We start from the raw sequence: 19,556 nt of genomic DNA on the forward strand, positions 1-19,556 counted from the left end.
ACTGTGTTTTGTCACAAAGATGATCAAGCAGGAAAGCCCTGAGAAAAATAAAAGGAAGGTATTAACATTTCAGGAATCTTCCTTGAGTCCTTCAGGGAGCTTCTGTACATGACTGGGCCACCTGCCTGTTTCTCCCAAAGACAGATTTTGATTTACAACATAGAACTTAGTGTCTTGACTACAAAGATGACAGCATGCTAAATAGGAGTAAATTATCCTTAACACAGACAGCTCTCATACCAGGAGTAATAGTTTGACCATTTAAAGAGATTCAGTTCCCTGATCCTAACAATGTTCAGAATCATTTCATTAAGTTTCTAACCAATTTTATAAAACTAACAAATGCTAGAAACTTACTCAAATGAACTCTTCTTCCAAAGCTGCTAAGCACTTACATCAGGTTTATGCTGGTGTGGCTGGAGGCCAATTTGAAAAGAAGAACACAAAAGAAATGTGTACTCATACATGCTGGAGAGAGAGTATGAGGAGACATAGACCTGGGTGTGAAGAGTGCTCATTTCTAGGTAGTTTTTAATTTGCTCATCTGCATTTTCTAACTTTTCCTGGAGTAAATATGGATTACTTGCCTAGTAACTTAGGAAGTACTATTGTGTCTTTGCGGAGAATACAAAATGATACTGGGGAACAGAAGCCATCAAAGTGTTAAAAAATACCAGCATTTGAGAAAAATATCAGAAGCATCACCACCATCACCAGCCCCATCAATACAGGAATCCAGCCTTTTTTGGTGACACTCATGATGACCCTTGATTATTTTGAAGACAGACCAAAGAGTTTGGTTGCCCTAGCAGTTAAAACCCCATCTTCTTGTATGAGTCATCCTGGTTGTTCTGATGAAACCATTAAGACCCAGACGCTGTTCCTCTTTTCCAAGTCAGCCCAACTACTGATGAAGTCATTGAAAAGATTTGACTGCCCCCATCCCTGGCTGGTGCCTCTCACAGGAGGAGGACCATGGGTCTGAGGGCCCAGGAGGCTGAGGATGCGTCCCTGGCCCCTGTTCAGCATCCAGGGTCCTGGAGAGACCCGTTCCGCTCCTCCCCCAAGGATCTCGAAGTCACTGGGACCTGCTTGCAGCCACTGAGCTGTGGCATTGTGAGGGGGTAGGGGTAGGGGCTCTCAGGGACTTGTGCTTTCAGGTGACCCCCACCCTCCTGCCTGGCCTCTTTCTTGTATTTAATTAAACCCTTTTTTAAACCTGAAAAAAAAAAGACTTGACTGCCAATTGACCATGAACTGGACCCAGGCACTCAGACTACTCATCCCAGTCGTTGTAAAGAGGGTTCCATTGCCTTTCCTACTTCCGAGTCTGCTTCAGGGACATTGCCTGGAGATAGTGATGTGGTGTATGCATGACTGAACCCAGTTAAGGCCCACCTCTCTATATATAAACTTACAAGATTTAGCACATGGTGTAGGGATCCATTTATATTGCTGCTGCTCAAGACAAACCTTGTATGCAAGTTCCCTTTGCTTATTAAAACTGCTACCCCCCCCAATCTAGAGTGACCTATCTCTTCCAGTATCTCCCTGCCCTGGAATAATGGGGTCCGTTTCAGATTATACCTTGGAATCTCCCAAAAAGGAGGGTTGTGAACCAGTATCAACTCCACAGCCCAGCAGGTAGGTGCCAACTCCATGCTCCTGAGAAGTAGCTGGATCCAGATGGTCAGTGTGGTTCCTGCAGAACTAGAGTGCCTTCCCCAAAAGGAACTGGAACAGACTGACCACTGCCTAACACTTTCCTCCCTGCTCACCTTGCCCTGTAACTCTGGCTCAGATTTTACCAGGGGGAAGGAGAAAGAGGAGTAGAGAAAACAGGAGAGCAGAGGTGAAGGTGGAACATGTGGACTCATCAGTGAGGCTGAGAATCAATGGAAGCTGAAGAAGCAAAATGTCCCTGTAATTATACCTCTCTGTTGAAACTGACCTCATAAAAACAGACAGTAGAATGGTGGTACCAGTTTCTGGGGGGACAGGGGTGGGCCTGGGGAGATGATGTTTAAGGGCACTAAATTGGAACTAGTAAACAGGTAAGTCCTGGAGATCAAGTGCACTGCATAGTGATGATAGACAACAGCACAGTAGGAGAAACCTCAAGGCTGCCGACAGACTAGATTTCATCCGTTCCATGAAACACAACAAATGGTACCTATGTGATACCATAAAATGTCAGCTAAAGTGAAGGTGGCCATCATTCTGCCATATGTTAATGTACCAAATCAACATGGTGTACATCTCAAACTTACATAATGTCATGTACCAATTATGTCCCAATAACATTTTTAAACATTAAATTTAAAACTAGTGGTTTTGATGCTAACAGCTACAGCAGAGAAGGTGGACAGGGAACCACTATTACCAACAGTGATACTCAGTATTGAGTAAGCACTGATGAGCACCTTCCAGGTACGACCATCTCATGGATTCCCCCTGACATTCTCAAGGAACAGAGCCTCTTCTCATCCCCATTTTACAGCACAGGAATCTGAGGGTCATGGTGGTTCAAGAATTTGCCCAGGAGAACACAACAGGGAAGCAGCAAAGCCCAACCTCTCACTAGGCTACATTGCCACTCACCTTATTCCTTAAGTGCTCCTTCACAATCTTAGTTTCTGAGATCTTGCTCCTTTTAGTAACACTACATTTACTACACCAACAGTCCCGGGGACCAGAAAGTGTCCTGTTTTGTGCCACAGGGAGAGGAGAGAGCTTGCATGGTAAGATCCCCTCACTGTCCATTTGGAAGAGATTCTTTCAACAAGACACAGAGAGTTCACTTGTCTTCAGACTCTGCTTACATGACTCAGGACGCCCTGAGGAGCCTCATGGACTGGAGCCAAGATCTCCCCAAATACCAAGTCCTCTGTCAACTTCAGATGTGTATAGATACATGCTAACAAGTCCAGAGAAGGGAGATACTCTACACTGGAACTTAAGAAAAAAAATCAACTACACCAATGGTTAAAACCATTGGTGGATGGAGACTTTGAGTTTTCTGCTGCTGAATCTCTCCATGAGGTTTTTTGGTTTTGTTTTATTTTCCAATTTGGTGTACATTGTTGTTGTTGTTTTAGCTCATGCCATTCCATTTTTTCCCCTAAATTTTCATGGCTTCCTTTAAGGTAGGATTATTCAGCCTTAGCACTATTGACTTTTTGGCCTTGATACTTCCTCATACAGGGGCTGGCCTGTGCGCTGGAGGGTGTTGGGTGGTACCCCTGGCCACCACCCACTAAATGCCAGGCACACCCTCACCCTGAGGCAAGACCACCCGAACTGTCTGCAAATATTACCAAGGGTCCCCTGTGGGGGCACTAAACTGCCCCTAGTTGAGAAGCACTACTTTCAATGCTGCTTTTACTTTCAAGGACATTAGACATCGTATCTGAAAATAAGTTGCAAATAAAGGCATTGAAATATTGGCCACATCAATTTTAAGACACACTTAGAAATCCAGACATGCCCCATCTCAGGAGATGTCCTCAGGCCAGCCCTCCACCAGCTCAACTGAACAGTTTAAGTGTTCTAGAACCAAAGAAAATAAGATATTTAACACTCACCAGACAGAAGAAAGTTTGTCCTCTTCGCCATAGCTCCTCTACCTTCTAACTGATAACTGATAACAGAGAGGGAACTGTAGAGTCTTGTTTCCTATTTCTCAAGAAGCATCGGGGGTTTCAAGAGGATCACGATCTGTTAGTGTAATTTCTACAGGTCAAGTCAAAGTCAAAGTAAGGCAACATCTTGAATACAAACCTCTAGATGCCATTTGCATCCATATCATGCTTACTGCAGAATTCTCTGGTCACTTAGTCACTCATTGGACACAGAAATAAGGACCAAGGAAGGAGGACATCTCTGACTTTGGGGCACTAATCAGCCAAGCCAGCAACCACCCTGCAAACCCTGAATGCTTGGCAACATTTAAAAACATATCTGCACTCCCATGTGCATTGCAGCATTCTTGACAATAGCCAAGATATGGAAACAACCTGTCTATCAAAGCCTGAATGGATAAAGATGTGCCAGAAATATATACCCACGTATGTTATTCAGCCTTAAAGAAGAATGAAACGTTGTCACTTGCAACAACATGTGATCAATCTGGGTGATGCAATACTAAGTGAAATAATCCAGACACAGAAGGACACACACGGCATGATCTCACTTCTAGGTGGAATCTAAGAAAGCTGAGTACATATAGCAGCAGAGGCTAGGGCAATGACTGCCAGGACCTGGGCGCAGGGAGAACTGGGGAGATGCTGGTCAAAGGATTTAGGGTTTCAGTTGTGTAAGATGAATGAATTGGGGGAGTCCGCTGTACAGCATGGGGACTAGAGCTTACAACATGGGTTTCTATATCTGAAACATGCTGACAGTGCAGCTTCAGTATTCTCATCAAATTAAGAGATGGTAACTATGGGAGGATGCGTGTGTTAATCAGCTTGAGTGTGGTTATTGCACAGTGTCTGTGTCTATCCAGAAATCATGTTGTACACTGTCAATATATACAAATTTTATTTGTTGATCATACCTCAGGAAAGCCTGCTGGAGGGGAGAAAAAATAAGTTGAATCAAACCCACACAACTACATATTGAATATTAATTAGCACGTGCCCCTCCGTGTAGGTAAATGAAAGAATGTGTTATCAAATAGTAATATAGGAACATTTCAGTTCCACATTTCAGACTTGTAGGATTTGATCTGTGAGGTGAAGTTGCTTTTCTTCCCACTTTTCATGGTATTTCTGCCATGCAGAAATTACTTTGAAACTGGGCTTCTTTCTTTTTTTAACATATTTTATTTATTCATGAGAGATAAACAGAGAGAGGCAGAGATACAGGCAGAGGGAAGAGCAGGCTCCCAGCAGGGAGCCCGATGTGTGACTCCATCCCAGAACTCCAGGATCATGGCTTCTAGCCAAAGGCCCATGCCCAACCCTGAGCCACCCAGGCATCTCGAAACAGGTTTTCTTATCCTCTCCCTTGCTCTGTCCCTGCCTGTTGCAAGCAGACATAGAAATACTAACTGTCCTAATTCTCAGTTCCTTGGACTCTAGCCACTCACTTCTTGGAACTTCCCCCTGTCTGACCTCACCTGCCTGCCAGCTCAGATCCCCATTACAGACGCCCTACTGCCAGCCTCTACTTCTAGTTGGAGAATGGATGATTTTCCCGATAAGCTAAATGAAGTCAATGTCATACTTTGAGGTAGAGATAAACATCTTGTCTACCTCCTAGGTAGTAAATTTGAAATTCACATCAATATTGATGGAAAACTATGCTATTTAGAGGGGCAGCAAGAACCTAGAGATTCCATACATTGTGGTAGGAGAGGTAGGTTGGGATGGTTTGAGCCACTTGCCCAAGCCTGGTGGACCTGGGACTCCACACTTGGGCCCTTCTAACCCTCAGCTCTAGCCATTAGTCTCTGTGCTATAGAATCACATAATTATTGTTCCTTTTTCCTACAACGTAGTTCAGTCTGTCCTCTTCACTCTGTAGACTGACTTTCTCCACTTGGTGAACAGGATCCTTCATGGCCATTTTAATGGGACCTCTGACAAAGACTCATTTTGGACTCTGCTGGACTAGATTCAACCTTGGGCTTTCATCTCTATCCTTGTAGAATCCAGTTTGAGCAAAAATCCTGCTAAATCAGGGTAGCAAAAATCTCCCACCCTTGGTATCTGACCACCTTCCATATCTTACCACACTGGCTTGCCTTCAGGAAGAATTCCCATGGCCTGGGTCTTACCTGTTTTGATTTTAAGCCCTTAACCCCCACTCTGCACCTTGGAAAGAAATCTCTAGTTGCATTGATGTAATTGGAATGGAGTCCAATCTCTTCCTGACTCCAAGACCCTATTGGATTGGTCCCTATATCCATTGTGATGTTTCCTTCTTGAATAAAGCCTGAATTTTTGTTCTTAACAAGTGTTCTTAAATGACTTTTTTTTCTGGGAGTCAGAATATCATTTTTTCCTAAACACCTGCAGGTCTCTTAGTTCAAATGCTTAAGACTGAAAATCTGAATGGTTAGAGATCAAGTCAATGAATGGATCCCTCCTAGGCAGTCATACTGTTTCCATTGGCAATGGCCTTAGGGACAAAGTTACGTGGCATGTGTGGAGCTCTCATATGACAAGGGCAAAAGGATCAGGGAAGAAATTTGAAACACTAGCAATGCAGGCCTCTAGTTTTAGACGTAGGTGAGCCTTTAGTAAAAATGTCTGCAGGCATTTTTGATTGTTGTGATGATCGTTTGGGATGGGGGTGGTAACTGGTAGAGGCCAGTGATGCTACTCAACATCATGCAATGCACAACATATCTTGCCCACAACCAATATTTTCTGGTAGAGGCCAGTGATGCTACTCAACATCATGCAATGCACAACATATCTTGCCCACAACCAATATTTTCCAGCCCAAAATGTCAACAGTGAAGACCTTGAGAAGTATTGCTCTAAGTGGAGGCAAGGAAGATTTCACTTATCATCTTGTTAAACATTTATCATTAAAACATTTAGCATTCTTGCCTTCCAGAAGCTTATAATCTAGGTGGGCATAATTTAAAGCAAACACATATTGTGTGCAATAGCACACAAAATATATGGTAAGTCAAGTCATATGGATGGTAATAGACCAAGGATGGGAGATGGATTTGTGAGGGCTAGAAGAAGAAAAAGCTCTTGAAGGAGGTAGAGGCTAGTACTTAAAGAAGCAAAGGGTTGAAAGAGGTAGAAAAGAGGGAAAAAATTGATTTCATATTAGGAGGGAGGAAAAATTTTGACTAAAGAGGTCCAAACCCACAGCAACTAGAACATTTGGCTGGTTTATCCTCTTTTTGCAGCTATCTTGGACACGAAAACCGCAGAAAATTTGTGGGGCTTCAGTGCAAGGATTTGTCAACTGCCCAGGAAGCTTGCATTTTGTGTAAGTTTAATTTGTGCAAATTTGATGTTGCATGACATAAAAAGAGCACCACAGGCATGCCTTTGGAAACCATGTGAACCTCCCAAAACTTTGAGTGTTCAAGAGGAATCACAAAATTTTAAGGCCAGCAAGTGAGTAAATCATACACTCTGGTTGTATCAGTGCCATGTGGAGGAGACACTTGAACAGATTAAGCAGAAAAGGACAGTCTTTGGTCTACCACCTAAAAACTGCAAATGAAATCTTTTCAAATGAATCATGGTGACTGTCAGATGCTATTTCTATGCTTTCTGCTGTTATCAAGTAAAATTGCTTTTAAAACACCATCTGGTAACAAAATTAGCCATGCATTTATTAATTCTAGGTCTGGAAATCACTCCTAGAATCCAATAACTTTGAAAAAGAAATTAGAAATATTAAAACAAACAAACAAAAAAAAAAAAAAAAGAAAGAAACAACTGCTGTGACCCCCCATGCTGTTGGTTTGGGAGTATTCCCACAGGATAGGTCTGAAATGATATTATATAAACAAAATCAACCCAAGAAACAAGTAGCTTTGAAAATCATCAAGCAAAGAAGACAATGCAGGTGTTTTGACTACAAGACCTTTCTGGTGACAACATGCTCCTAAGCAGGATGGTGGAGGAATTTTGCATTGTAAGAGAGCAACACTCTTTTTAATATTTATTCATATGGGAATTATTGAATTCTGAAAATGTTGAATGATGCAAAATCTTCAGGAGCATAAAATGCAATTGATTGCCCAGAGAGAAAAACCTGTCAGGTGAATCCAGATGTTGGCCAATAAATCTTGGGCAAGGTAGCAATAGCTAGAAGAAGAAAATACACTTTCCTTCATTACTAAAAATCATTCCTTGAGTACTTAATGGCACATGATATACAATACTGAGCAAGGGTCTCAAAGGTCTCCCAGTGACCTCTTCTATCTCTTGAGACAGAAGCCAAAATAAAGAAAGGTGTGTGGAATGAGCCTCGGCGTCTATCGAAAGATGAATGGATAAAGAAGATGTGGTCTATGTATACAATGGAATATTACTCAGCCATTAGAAACGACAAATACCCACTATTTGCTTCAACGTGGAGGGACCTGAAGGGTATTATACTGAGTGAAATAAGTCAATCGAAAGAGGACAAACATTATATGGTCTCATTCATTTGGGGAATATAAAAACTAGTGAAAGGGAATAAAAGGAAAGGAGGGAAAGTGAGTGAAAATATCAGTGAGGGTGACAAAACATGAGAGACACCTAACTCTGGGAAATGAACAAGGGGTAGTGGAAGGGGAATTGGGCGGGGGGTTGGGGTGACTGGGTGATGGGCAATGAGGGGGGCACTTGGCAGGATGAGCACTGGTGTTATGCTATATGTTGGCAAATTGAACTCCAATAAAACAATTTAAAAAAAGAAAAAAAAATAAAGAAAGGTCTTAGAACTGCTTTCAGGAGGAAGATACAGGTGATGGCATTTTCTGATCCGTGTGTGACCACAGGAGGTGCTGTCCAGGACCAGCTCAGGTTTCCATTCTTTGTCAAATAGCACAGACAGGAGTCTCTGGCTGTAGTTACACAGAAGCAAGGTCTCTTCTAGGAAAGACTTCTGATGACGTCCGTAGTTCCACCTATTTGGGGAGAGAATAGGTAGAACAATCTGAGGAGAAATTAACACCTTAGGAAATGACAAACCAGAATTTCTCTAAGATCCTAAGCTCAGTAAAGACGTCCTAATATAAATGTATATATAAAAATGTCCTAATATCTGACTTTATAACCTTCTCCCCACCCCAAATGCCATCTATGATGACCTTTTTATTTATCTGACCTTTCAAAAACTTTTATAATGTGTTTGTTTACCCTGTGCCAGGCAGGACTCTGAGTTCCTAACACATATGACCTTGCTTACTTCTCATGATGAGATAGATACTATTACCATCCTCATCTTACAGATGAAGTCCTGAAGGAGAGACAATAAGAGGCTAGTAGAAACTTGGGGATCCCTGGGTAGCTCAGTGGTTTGGCGCCTGCCTTTGGCCCAGGGCACAATCCTGGAGACCCGGGATCGAGTCCTGCATCGGCTCCCGGCATGGAGCCTGCTTCTCCCTCTGCCTGTGTCTCTGTCTCTCTCTCTCTTTCTCTATCATGAATAAATAAATAAATCTTTAAAAAAAACCTCATGCAGCCTGGAAGTAGTGGAGTTAGGACTTGCCCTCAGCCACCTTCCTCCCTTCACACAGTGAAATATCACTAAATGCTATAGAGGATCAATAACGACTGTAAGGTTCAATATTTGCTTTTTATTTTTTACTTTTATTTTTATTTATTTAATTTTTTAAGAGAGAGTTGTGATTGAATTGGGAAAGCGAAGAGAAAGAGGAAGAGAAAGAATCTCAAGCACACTCCATGCCTACCATGGAGCCCAAAGCAGGGCTCAATCTTATGATCCTGAGATCATGACCTGAGCCAAAATCAAGAGTGGGATGCTTCACTGACTGAGCCAACCCAGACACCCTGAATATGTGCTTTATAGAAGGTAAAATATTGTCCAAAGATAAGAGGATAGGATTACGGTGTGGAGCCTTCTATATAGTTGACTCTTGATAATTTGGTATTAATAAAAGTAGTGCTGACATGGTTCAGAGTAGAACAAAAAGCTTCCATGTACACTGTTTTGTTCCTCAGTCCATCAGACATTTCAATGATGAATGAATTGAGGCTCAGAGAGGTTAAGCCATTTGCCCAGCATCTACCAGGTAGAGCCTGAAAGAATCCAGATTCCAACTCAAATCTGGTGAACTCCAGAATCCATGCTATGGATTCCACTATTCAACATGTGTTTGGAGACCACATGGGCTGGCCAGTTCTTTTACACAGTCCAGGTAGACATAACCATTGACTGCTGGTGATTTCAGCCAAGGGTTGAGCCACTGGCATATGCTGTTAGGACACTATCAGCAGCCAGTTGTCCTCTGTGTGAAAGTACATGTCCCAGGAAGTGGTCCTAAAGTTGTTGATGATCTGGAGTGAATCCCTGTACCCAGATGAGTAGCTCTGAGCAAACCCTGTGGACTTTCCCACTCTGTGTCCTCATCTATAAACAAGGACCTTAGACACTCAGCAAATTAAATGAGCATCCTCTGTGGGCTAGGCATTACTCTAGGAAGAAGGAAAATGATAGTAACCACATCACTGAACCTACAGGGGGCAGAGATTGACCAAAGGTAAACACTTTCATGTTTTCCAGACTAAGGGAAATATCATACAGAGAGGACGTCATGCAGAGAATTAAAATAGAAGGTGGTAATAGACAGTGAAAGGCTGTCACCATGACCCCCTTCCTGGAAACCAAACTCCCTCCACCTCAAGTGTCCTGATTTCTCTTCACAGCTCTGTATTTTTCAATACTCCTCATCACTTTGTGAAATATTGAATAATCCATATTATGGCTTGTCATCCTCTACTATATAACAACAGTTCTTGAGGGCAAGATTTTTTGTCAATGTATCTTCTGGTGTTTCCCCAGAACCTAAAACAGTAACTGGCATATATGGGATACTTAGTAAATATTTGTTAAACGAATGTTGTTATGTTTAAATTTTGATAAATATTATTTGGATATTTGTGGAAAGACTGGGGAGAGAGAGAGAGAGAGAGAGAGGAAGGAAGAGGAGTGGAGAGCAGAGGGGAGGGGAGGGGAGGAGAGGAGAGAAAAGAAAAGGAGAGAAAATAGAGAAAGGAGAAAAGAAAGGAAAAGAAGAAATAAGGGAAAAGAATTCTACTGGTTTTGGTCTCAAAAACCAAAAACCACCAGAGTAATGGAGGAAGTAATGCAATTTCTCTTTTCTTTCAGATCAAGGGACCAGGAAGCTCCTGGCAGTACAAGATGTTGGGTTCAGCAAGTACACAGCATTGCAGAGAAGCTGGTCTTACCATTTTGATTTGGGTCCCAGAATGAGTTACCTCAGTGCTCTCAGTTTCAGCCCATTTGCAGATCCCTCTAAACCATTTCTTATATTCCATTCGCACCTGAGGAATACAGAGGTTTGCATCACATTAGGAGCTTGGTTAGGGAGAAGGTTAAAAAGACATACATGCGAAGCCCCATGACTACCTTCTCATTGATTTTCTGTACACTCTTGGCTATCCTCTTGTTGATTCATTCTAAAACTCAAGTTCCTCATTATACAAAAGGTATTTACTAAATGTCAGTTGATGATCCTGACAATGAGGGAGGAGAATAGTGAAAGTGATAGTGATCATGGAATGCCTGATGGACATGATGATGATTCTGATGACAATGAAGATGATGGTGGTGGTGGTGGGGATTATAACGATAAAGGTCACCATTTATTGAACACTAGTGATCTTCAATACACTTTATACACAATATATCATTTCAGCCTGACATAAGCCAAGTGAGGAAGGCTCTTCTGTTATCCCCAATTAAAGATAAAGAAGCTGAAGTTGTTGGAAATAAATGGACTTGTCTCATATCCTACAGCCAGCATTCAATACCTCTTCATTCTCACTCCAGAGCCCTGACACTAACCACTATGCTGAACCAATCCTTAGATTTCATGAATTCCTTCCTGAGACCTACTTAACATGTTTTAAGAAGATATTTAAATATTTCATATTCAACATTATTTCACTAAGACACTTAAGTTGTGCTTTATTCTAGGTGTGAGGAGTACCAAGCATTAAGAAGGCCCTAGAAGATGAAAGAGAAATTAATGAAGTGTTATGATGGCATTTTTGTCACCAATATCTTCATTGCTGGTAGTTCTGACCAATAGTAAAGGGGAAAAAAGTGGGCAGCCCGGTGGCTCAGCGGTTTAGCACCTCCTTCATCCCAGAGCCTGATCCTGGAGACCTGGGATCGAGTCCCACATTGGGCTTTCTGCATGGAGCCTGCTTCTCCCTCTGCCTGTGTCTCTGCTTCTCTCTCTCTCTCTGTGTCTCTCATGAATAAATAAATAAAATCTTTTTTTTAAAAGGGGGGGAAGCTGGGAAAACTGTTTCCAATCTTCTAAGAGAAATAAAAATATAATGATGACCCTCCTAAGAACTTAATGTGTGCCAAGGACTGTGCTAGGAGATTTATATTGCAATAGCTCATCTAATTCTCAACCCTGTGAGGCAGGTGTTGCCATTTACACAGGTGAGAAGTTTGAAGCTCAGAGAGGGTAGGAAGGCTACCCAAGGTCACAGGGCAACATACTCAGTGGAAAACCTGTCATTAGAGCTGAAGACTCTGTTTTTGGCATATTCAGCCAAATATTTCAGTGCCCCTCCTTAAAGTGCACTTCACTATAAGAGATTATGTGTCTTTCTAGTGAACTTAGGTATGGCCAAGTAATCTGCTCTGGCCAATGAAAGAAAGCTAATTAAGCTACACTTATCAGGATCTCCTTTCCCTTTGCCATGAGAATACCAGTCCCACAAGAATACCAATATCTAAATAAGGGCTGCCCTTTAGCCTATATCCCAGAGTGAAAACAATGTAGATCAAGCCATGGCTATGTAGATTGGGCAAGAAATAACCTTTATTTTTATAAACCACAGAAATCAGGGGGTGGTGGCTATTTGTTACTGCAGCATAATCTCCCTTATCCTGACTGATACATGCTCTGCTATGGACTGAACTATGTCTCCTCAAAATTCACATGTGAAAGCCCTAACCTCCCAGTGTGACTGTATTTGGAGATATGATGCCCTTTATAGAAATGATGAAGATTAAATGAGGTCATAAGGGTACAGCCTTGATCCAAAAAGATTAATGTCCCGAAAAGGAGAAGCATGAAATCTCTCTCTTCCATGTAAGGCCAGAGCAAGAAAGTGGCCCTCTGCAAAAAAGAACAGAGCTCTCACCAGAACCTAATAGCACAGGCACACTGACCTCAGATTTCCAGCCTCTAGAATTATAAGAGAAATCTCTATTGCCCAAGCCATACAATCTATAGTATTTTGATATCATCTGCAGCAGACAGAAGCACACTCTTAAGAGATAGGTTGGAATGTGAAGGCTAGTTAGGAGCTAGGGCAGCTCAGGGCACATGGCATACTGAAGCATCACCTAAACCCTCTTCCCAGAAGGAAAGCAGCACTAAATACAAACATAAAACATCAGGGATCCCTGGGTGGCACAGCGGTTTAGCGCCTGCCTTTGGCCCAGGGACCAAAGAGGTCTCCTGGAGACCCGGGATCGAATCCCACGTCGGGCTCCCGGTGCATGGAGCCTGCTTCTCCCTCTGCCTGTGTCTCTGCCTCTCTCTCTCTCTCTCTCTCTCTCTGACTATCATAAATAAATAAAAATTAAAAAAAAAAGACTATTTAAAAAAAAAAAAACAAACATAAAACATCAGATAAGGGTGAGAATGGGACCAACCATTCAGTAAGACTTTTTGTCTTGGCTGGCAAGAGACAAAATAATTAGGCTTACCTGGCGATTAAGGAGACAGTGTACCACAAAGAGCAAAATGCCTTGCAGGACATTGATGATGGTGAATGTGTACGCCATGACTAATCTGATCACCTTCCCCAGCTCTTCAAATGTAAAAAATCCAAGGCCCCAAGAACAGCCCAGGATAAATAGCTGAGCAATGGCTTTAAGTGTCATGACTCTGCAAAGGAAAAAGAGCAATAATGACTATCTTTGATCACTATGTGTTGAGCACTGTGCTAAATGCTTTCCATAAGTTACTTGTTTTAATATTCACATCAACCTCATGTGCTTAAGTCACTTACAGAAAGCTCGAAGCTGAGGGAGAGCCCAGGTTTCCAAAGGCTGCTTCTGGGAATAATGCTTTCTCCTACTTTTTGGAATAATTTTTCTTGAAATCTTTAACCTAGATCTATTGGAAGTTATGTGAAAAATGCCTTAGTGGAATTAGCTTTGAAAATGTGTATTGAGGGGACGCCTGGGTGGCTCAGTGGTTAAGTGTCTTCCTCAGCTCAGGGTGTGATCCTGGAGTCCCAGGATTGAGTCCTGCATAGGGCTCTCTGCATGGAGCCTACTTCTCCCTCCTTCTACATCTCCAATAAAGGATAACAGAGTCCCTAGAAGTAGGTGGATTTACAAAGTGGGGGAGGCAGGATAACATTGATTCTCTTGGCATGAATTTCATATGATGATTATGTTACACAAAGGAGGCACCCAATAAATATTTGTTGAATAAAGAGATCAAGGAGTACATGAAGCTACCTAAAATTATAGTTTTTACCTCTAGAAGTTGCACCTCACATACCCTTTATCCAGTCCTAGGAAATGTATCATATTTTTGTATGGGTTTTTCTTTCCTAGGTAGAAAGAAAAGTAGTCCTGTAGGAGAAATCTGTGGATACCACTGATTCTGGGACTTTCTTACCTGGTGTCCTGAATGGTAGAAACTGCATGATTGAGGGAGGAAAGCTTGCTTCTCAAAATCCACAGAATTTGGAAGTACAGCACCAAGTTTATCTGTGGACACAGAATGAAAACCTGAATTGGAATTTTATTTTGAGGCCATGGCAGGCAACTCAATTTGAGGTAGACCTAAGAATCTTTTTCCAAAAGATACAGGCTTCATAGAATGCTATGCATATATGCTCTGATCTTTTTTTTTAAAGATTTTATTTATTTATTCATGAGAGACACACACACACACACACAGAGGCAGAGACACAGGCAGAGGGAGAAGCAGGCTCCATGCAGGGAGCCTGATGTGGGACTCGATCCCCGGACCCCAGGATCACACCCGGGGCTGAATGCAGCACTAAACTGCTTCCTGCTAACCCAGGGAATCCCTGCTCTGCTATTTTATACAGCACATTGTATGTCTTTGTATCTGTGGCACTTGGTGCTTTATTAGGGTGACTATATAGTTAACATTCACACCAAGTCACCTTGAAAGTGAAAGAGTACTATTAATATCTATACCGGGACAATGGATGTGATCAGGAAGTTCCTGATGAACAGGAGAACATGTCACTCTGTGCAGAGTAGATACTTGTTAAATATTTGCTGAATGAAGAAATGTGGGATTTTTAGAAGAATTCCCAGTAGAGGGTTATGTTCCATCAAAGCAATAAGTGAACCAGGGGGAAGCAGGGAAAGACAGATGAAGACAGCATTTCCAGGAAGAGGAGTTCATCACATTAGGCTATATTTTCTTAGCTTCACATCATTTCTTCTTTCACAGAAAGAATCACACTCTATGCTTGGCTAACTCAGGGCGGGCACTCCCATAAATAACTATCAATAGTCACTCACCAAGATAATGACAGCCACTGGTCCCATGAAACTCCAGATGAACGCTCTATCGAGCTTGAGCCAGCAGCTGTTGAGAGAAGGTTACACGTGAGCTGCTTATTTCTTGGAGGGCAGAGAGCTCGAATTCAGACTCCTGAGCAAGATTCAACCAATGCCAGGAACGATTTAGTTCAGAACCTGGATTTTAGATGGAATCAGATATGGGTTCTCATCTGACACAAGCTATACACTCTAAGCTCAGTTTCCTTTGTAAGTGGGGGCAAACACAAGTATCAAAAAATTAAATGGTGACAGTGGCTATATTGCCAACTCTTGAAGTCAGGTTGGGTCAGTCCTCTGACTGTTCCTCTCATCCAATATTGTGTTAGCAGCTCAGGGTTTTTGCTTCCCTATATAAACATTAGAATCAGTTTATCAATATCTACAAAATAATTTTCTGGGATTGTCATTGTGAATGTATTGAATCTATAGATCAATTGGGGAAGAACTGACTGACTCCTTGACAATATTGAATCTTCCTCCTCATGAACAATAACCATCTCTCCATTTATTTGAATCTTCTTTGATTTCTTTCATCACACTTTTGCAGTTTTCCTCATATAGATCTCATAGGAAAGATCAAATGAGATAATGTTGTTGAGTACAGCAAAAAACCTACCAACACTAAGCAACTATAATTCCATGTACCAAGTACTCTGTTGCCTAAGTCCTTTTTATTACATTGTGGCTTATGTTGGCAAAAATAGTCTAATTATTCTAAACAGAGACTTGGAAGCATAAAACTAGTACATATAACAGGCAATTGCCAATATTCAGTGAGCACAAAAGCTCCTGTGCTTATGTTCTATTCCAAATGTTACAAATGATGACCCACAGTCCAAATCCAGTCCACCCCCTTGTTTCTGTAAATAAAGTTTTATTGAAACACAGTCACACCCATCCATTTAATATGGTCTACATATTGGCTGCTCTCCTACCATAAGAGCCATATTCATTATTTGCCACAAGGACTGGATACCTGCAGAGACAAAATACTTACCCTTTAGCCCTATAGAACTTTTGCCAACCTTGATCTATGCTACCATAATATCTCCAGAATCATTCTGGTAGGGTGTTTGGTTCAAGATGGAGACAGGGCATCTTTTTTCCTTCAAGAGAATCACCTTTATCATGTTGTTTTAACACATGCATGCCTACTCCCAACAGCAGCCTCATTGCCAAAATACTAACATCTTCAGCTAACTTTGCAGAGCTTTGCAAACTTCCTTAGTGAGGCAACAATCCTTTAGTGAGGAATTATTAGTTACACTCTCTATAGTTCCAACCTTGAGAAAGTTTCTTAGAAGTACTAAGCCCCAGATATCCTGTGTATGAGGTGATGAACAGTGCTGACCCCACAGGATCACTGGGAGAATGAGATGAAACATAGGCTATCTCTGAGGCATCACAAGCCTTCCAGATTTGTGGCTATTGTTGTTACTCTTTACATTTTGGGGATGAATCTCAATCTCTTCAGCCTACTCTTTCAGAATATTACAGAACACAGAGGCTATGGGTGGGCTTTTCCATCCTTGAATTTCTTTTTTCTTTTTGTTTATTTTTTATTGGAGTTTGATTTGCCAACATCCTTGAATTTCTTGAATGTACTTTTTGTCCCTAGTATCCTGAAGTTATAGTCAAAATTTAATGTGTAAGTACATTTTTCTGAAAGGTACATTTCCCTGTTTGGGGAAATAGGCCCTGGATTTTAAAGTCTCAAAAGGATCCAGCCCCCAAAGATGCTGAGAACCATTTCTCTAGGGATTTCTAAGAGAAAATAGAATTTTGGCTTGTAAAGAGACTGGTTTGAGGAATAATTTAGAATGGGAAATGGACTGAAATGCTTTTGATTTCTGATGATGTATCAGCCATAGACACCACTTCCACCATCAAGGCATACATCATGCTTACTGTGTGTGTGTTCCATAATTTTGGGGTCCTATTACTGCAGACACAGCCACAACAAGAGCTGGAATCCCATAGCCAAAAGGGTACATGAACTTCTTCTTGAATTTGCCTGCACTGGTGTAGTTGGCCACCTTGAGATTCCTAACGGTGAGGAAGAGATGTAGCCCTTCAAGGAGCATCCAGGTGAAGGCGGCCAGGTAGAGGTAGTGCAGCACTCCTGCAATGATGGAGCACAGCACCTGGAGGGGAGACAAGAGTTAAGAATGTGGTTTATACCCCTGTACCCGATTATGTCCTCAGCACTTAGTATTACTTGGGTGTGGCCTGCATTTTCAATTCTAACACCTGTAATATTTTGCCTGGGGGCCACATATTTTTGAGGAACTTTCAGTGGCCCCATGCTTATCCCATGTATGGAGCAGGCCAGAAATGCCCAGGAATGAATGTCATAGGAAGATTCTTCAGATTCATGACAGATAAAAGTTGGTAGATGAATAGTCCATGGCCCTTACCCTTTGTGTGGGTGTGCTGTTTATCTTTATGTGTTGACTCAGCTGAGATAACTAATGCCCAGATAACAGGTAAAGCATTATTTCTGGGTGTGTCTGTGTGGGTGTTTCAGGAAGACACTAGAATTTGAGTCAGTAGACCTGAAGATCACCTTCATCAGTAAGGGTAGGTAGGCATCAACCAATCCACTTGAGGGCTTAAATAAAACATTAATGGAAGAAGGGAGGATTTGCTCTCTCTCCTTGCACTGGGAGACCTTGAGCTTGAGGTCTAGAGAGCTCATAGTCTACCTTGCAGTTAGGAAACACTCATGGGGCTATTTATATTAAAATTCATTAAAATTAGATAGGAGGCAAGATGGCAGAAGAGTAGGGGTCCTCATCTCCTCTGGTCTCACAACCTTACCTAGGTAACTTTCAAAACACCCTGAACACCTACAAATTCGTCCTGAGACATAAAGAGAGAGCAGCTGGCATGCTACAGAGAGACTATTTTTTGCTTCTAACAAGGTAGGAAGGCGAAAAAAAAATAAAAAATAAATCAAGTGGAAGAGGGGAACTGTGACAAGTCAGGTGAAAGGGGAGCCACGAAAGCCTCCAGGGCATGAAAGCCCAGCCCTGAACAAGCAGGAACTTTAAGAATCCGGGCCTCAGTTTTCTCTGATAGAAAAGTGCTTAGCAGAGAAATAGGGCAGAGTTGCAGGAGGGGCAGTGAAGCATCAAGATTCCCCAAGACTCTGTAAGAGGAGGGGCACCCAGGAGAAAGCTCACCGAAAAACATGGTCTGGTCTTGGTAAAGGGCTGGAGCACCACAACCCTTCAGGGCATAAGCCAGCTGATTATGCTGGCTGGCCCCAGAGCTCCCTTTACCTAGAGCCTGGCACTGGATGGAGGCAGCTGTCCTTCATTTTCTTTGGGAGAAGCAGTCCCTAGGAATGCGGGTCCAGCGACACAGGGCCCTGGATCCGAGGGTGCTGAAGTGGACAAAGCTGGCTATCCTCCATTCCCCTTGGGACAGGTGGAAGCAGGAAGGGCACAAGAAAGCAAAAACTCTCCTGCTGCTGGGTGCTGTGCAGGCTGTGCAGATCAGTGCACCTGTGCCTGCCCCCAGGAGCATCTAGACCAGTGTGAACTGGGAGACAGATTAGTCAAGCGGGGAGTTCGACTCCAGAGCTGGAAATCTGTCTGCCACCATTTTTTCCTCTTGTTTTCACCTTTTACCTGGGAGACGTGGGGCCTCTAGGGAACAAAGAGGCCTCACAGGATAAACAGCTCATACTGAGTCCAGCACCTGGCAAGGGACAGGGCATTTCCGCCCAGGCACAGACACCCGAGAATCAGTGCAGCAGACCCCACCCCCAGAACTGCTAGAAGAACAAGGGAAAAGCAGCCCTGGAAAGCTCCAGGACTGAGGAAAAATCATATATAGAACTAGAGGATCTTTTCTTTTCTTTTCTTTTTTCATTACGACTCATTTTTGTATCAGGTTAAAATTTTCCAATATTTTTTCTCTTTTCCCGCCTAACTATAGTATTTTACCAACTCTTCATTTTTAAGCTTTTCCCTTTTTGACTTTTATATTTCTACAATTACATGTCTTAGATATATTTTTCACTTCTGGATTCCCTTCAATTCTGGATTCCCTTCAATGTATTTAATTTAATTTTGGTAGATATATGAGATGTGGGTTTTTGTTTTTTGCTTTTTCTGTGTCATTTTATTTTACAATGGTGGAATTTAGTATCTTCTAACATACAACCAAAATACACCCAGAACCAACTAGAACACTGTGTTGATTCATTCTATGAGACTATGTTCTCTCTTCCTTCCCATTCTGCTCCCCTCTTTTATCTTGTTTATGTTTTTGTGGTCAAT

General features: G+C 42.1%; 2 protein-coding genes across 2 annotated transcripts in view; both read right to left on the minus strand.

The window, feature by feature from the left end:
• The window catches only part of LOC112912544 (putative adhesion G protein-coupled receptor E4P), a 54,257-nt gene extending 50,642 nt beyond the window's left edge, over nucleotides 1–3,615 (minus strand). Inside the window, exons 1-2 of the mRNA XM_072722145.1 lie at nucleotides 3,585–3,615; nucleotides 964–1,106 (exon numbers count right to left, since the gene is read on the minus strand). Of these exons, the coding sequence (XP_072578246.1) occupies nucleotides 964–1,106; nucleotides 3,585–3,615 (174 nt within the window). The remainder of the gene's footprint in view (nucleotides 1–963; nucleotides 1,107–3,584) is intronic.
• A 3,675-nt stretch (nucleotides 3,616–7,290) lies between these two features.
• Nucleotides 7,291–19,556, minus strand: part of LOC112912543 (adhesion G protein-coupled receptor E4-like) — a 47,619-nt gene continuing 35,353 nt past the window's right edge. Inside the window, exons 11-16 of the mRNA XM_072721623.1 lie at nucleotides 17,176–17,411; nucleotides 15,226–15,292; nucleotides 14,342–14,433; nucleotides 13,417–13,597; nucleotides 10,905–11,000; nucleotides 7,291–8,599 (exon numbers count right to left, since the gene is read on the minus strand). Of these exons, the coding sequence (XP_072577724.1) occupies nucleotides 8,543–8,599; nucleotides 10,905–11,000; nucleotides 13,417–13,597; nucleotides 14,342–14,433; nucleotides 15,226–15,292; nucleotides 17,176–17,411 (729 nt within the window). The 3' untranslated portion in view covers nucleotides 7,291–8,542. The remainder of the gene's footprint in view (nucleotides 8,600–10,904; nucleotides 11,001–13,416; nucleotides 13,598–14,341; nucleotides 14,434–15,225; nucleotides 15,293–17,175; nucleotides 17,412–19,556) is intronic.

This window comes from Vulpes vulpes, chromosome 9, assembly GCF_048418805.1.
Source record: "Vulpes vulpes isolate BD-2025 chromosome 9, VulVul3, whole genome shotgun sequence".
In the NCBI taxonomy this organism is placed as follows: Eukaryota; Metazoa; Chordata; class Mammalia; order Carnivora; family Canidae; genus Vulpes; species Vulpes vulpes.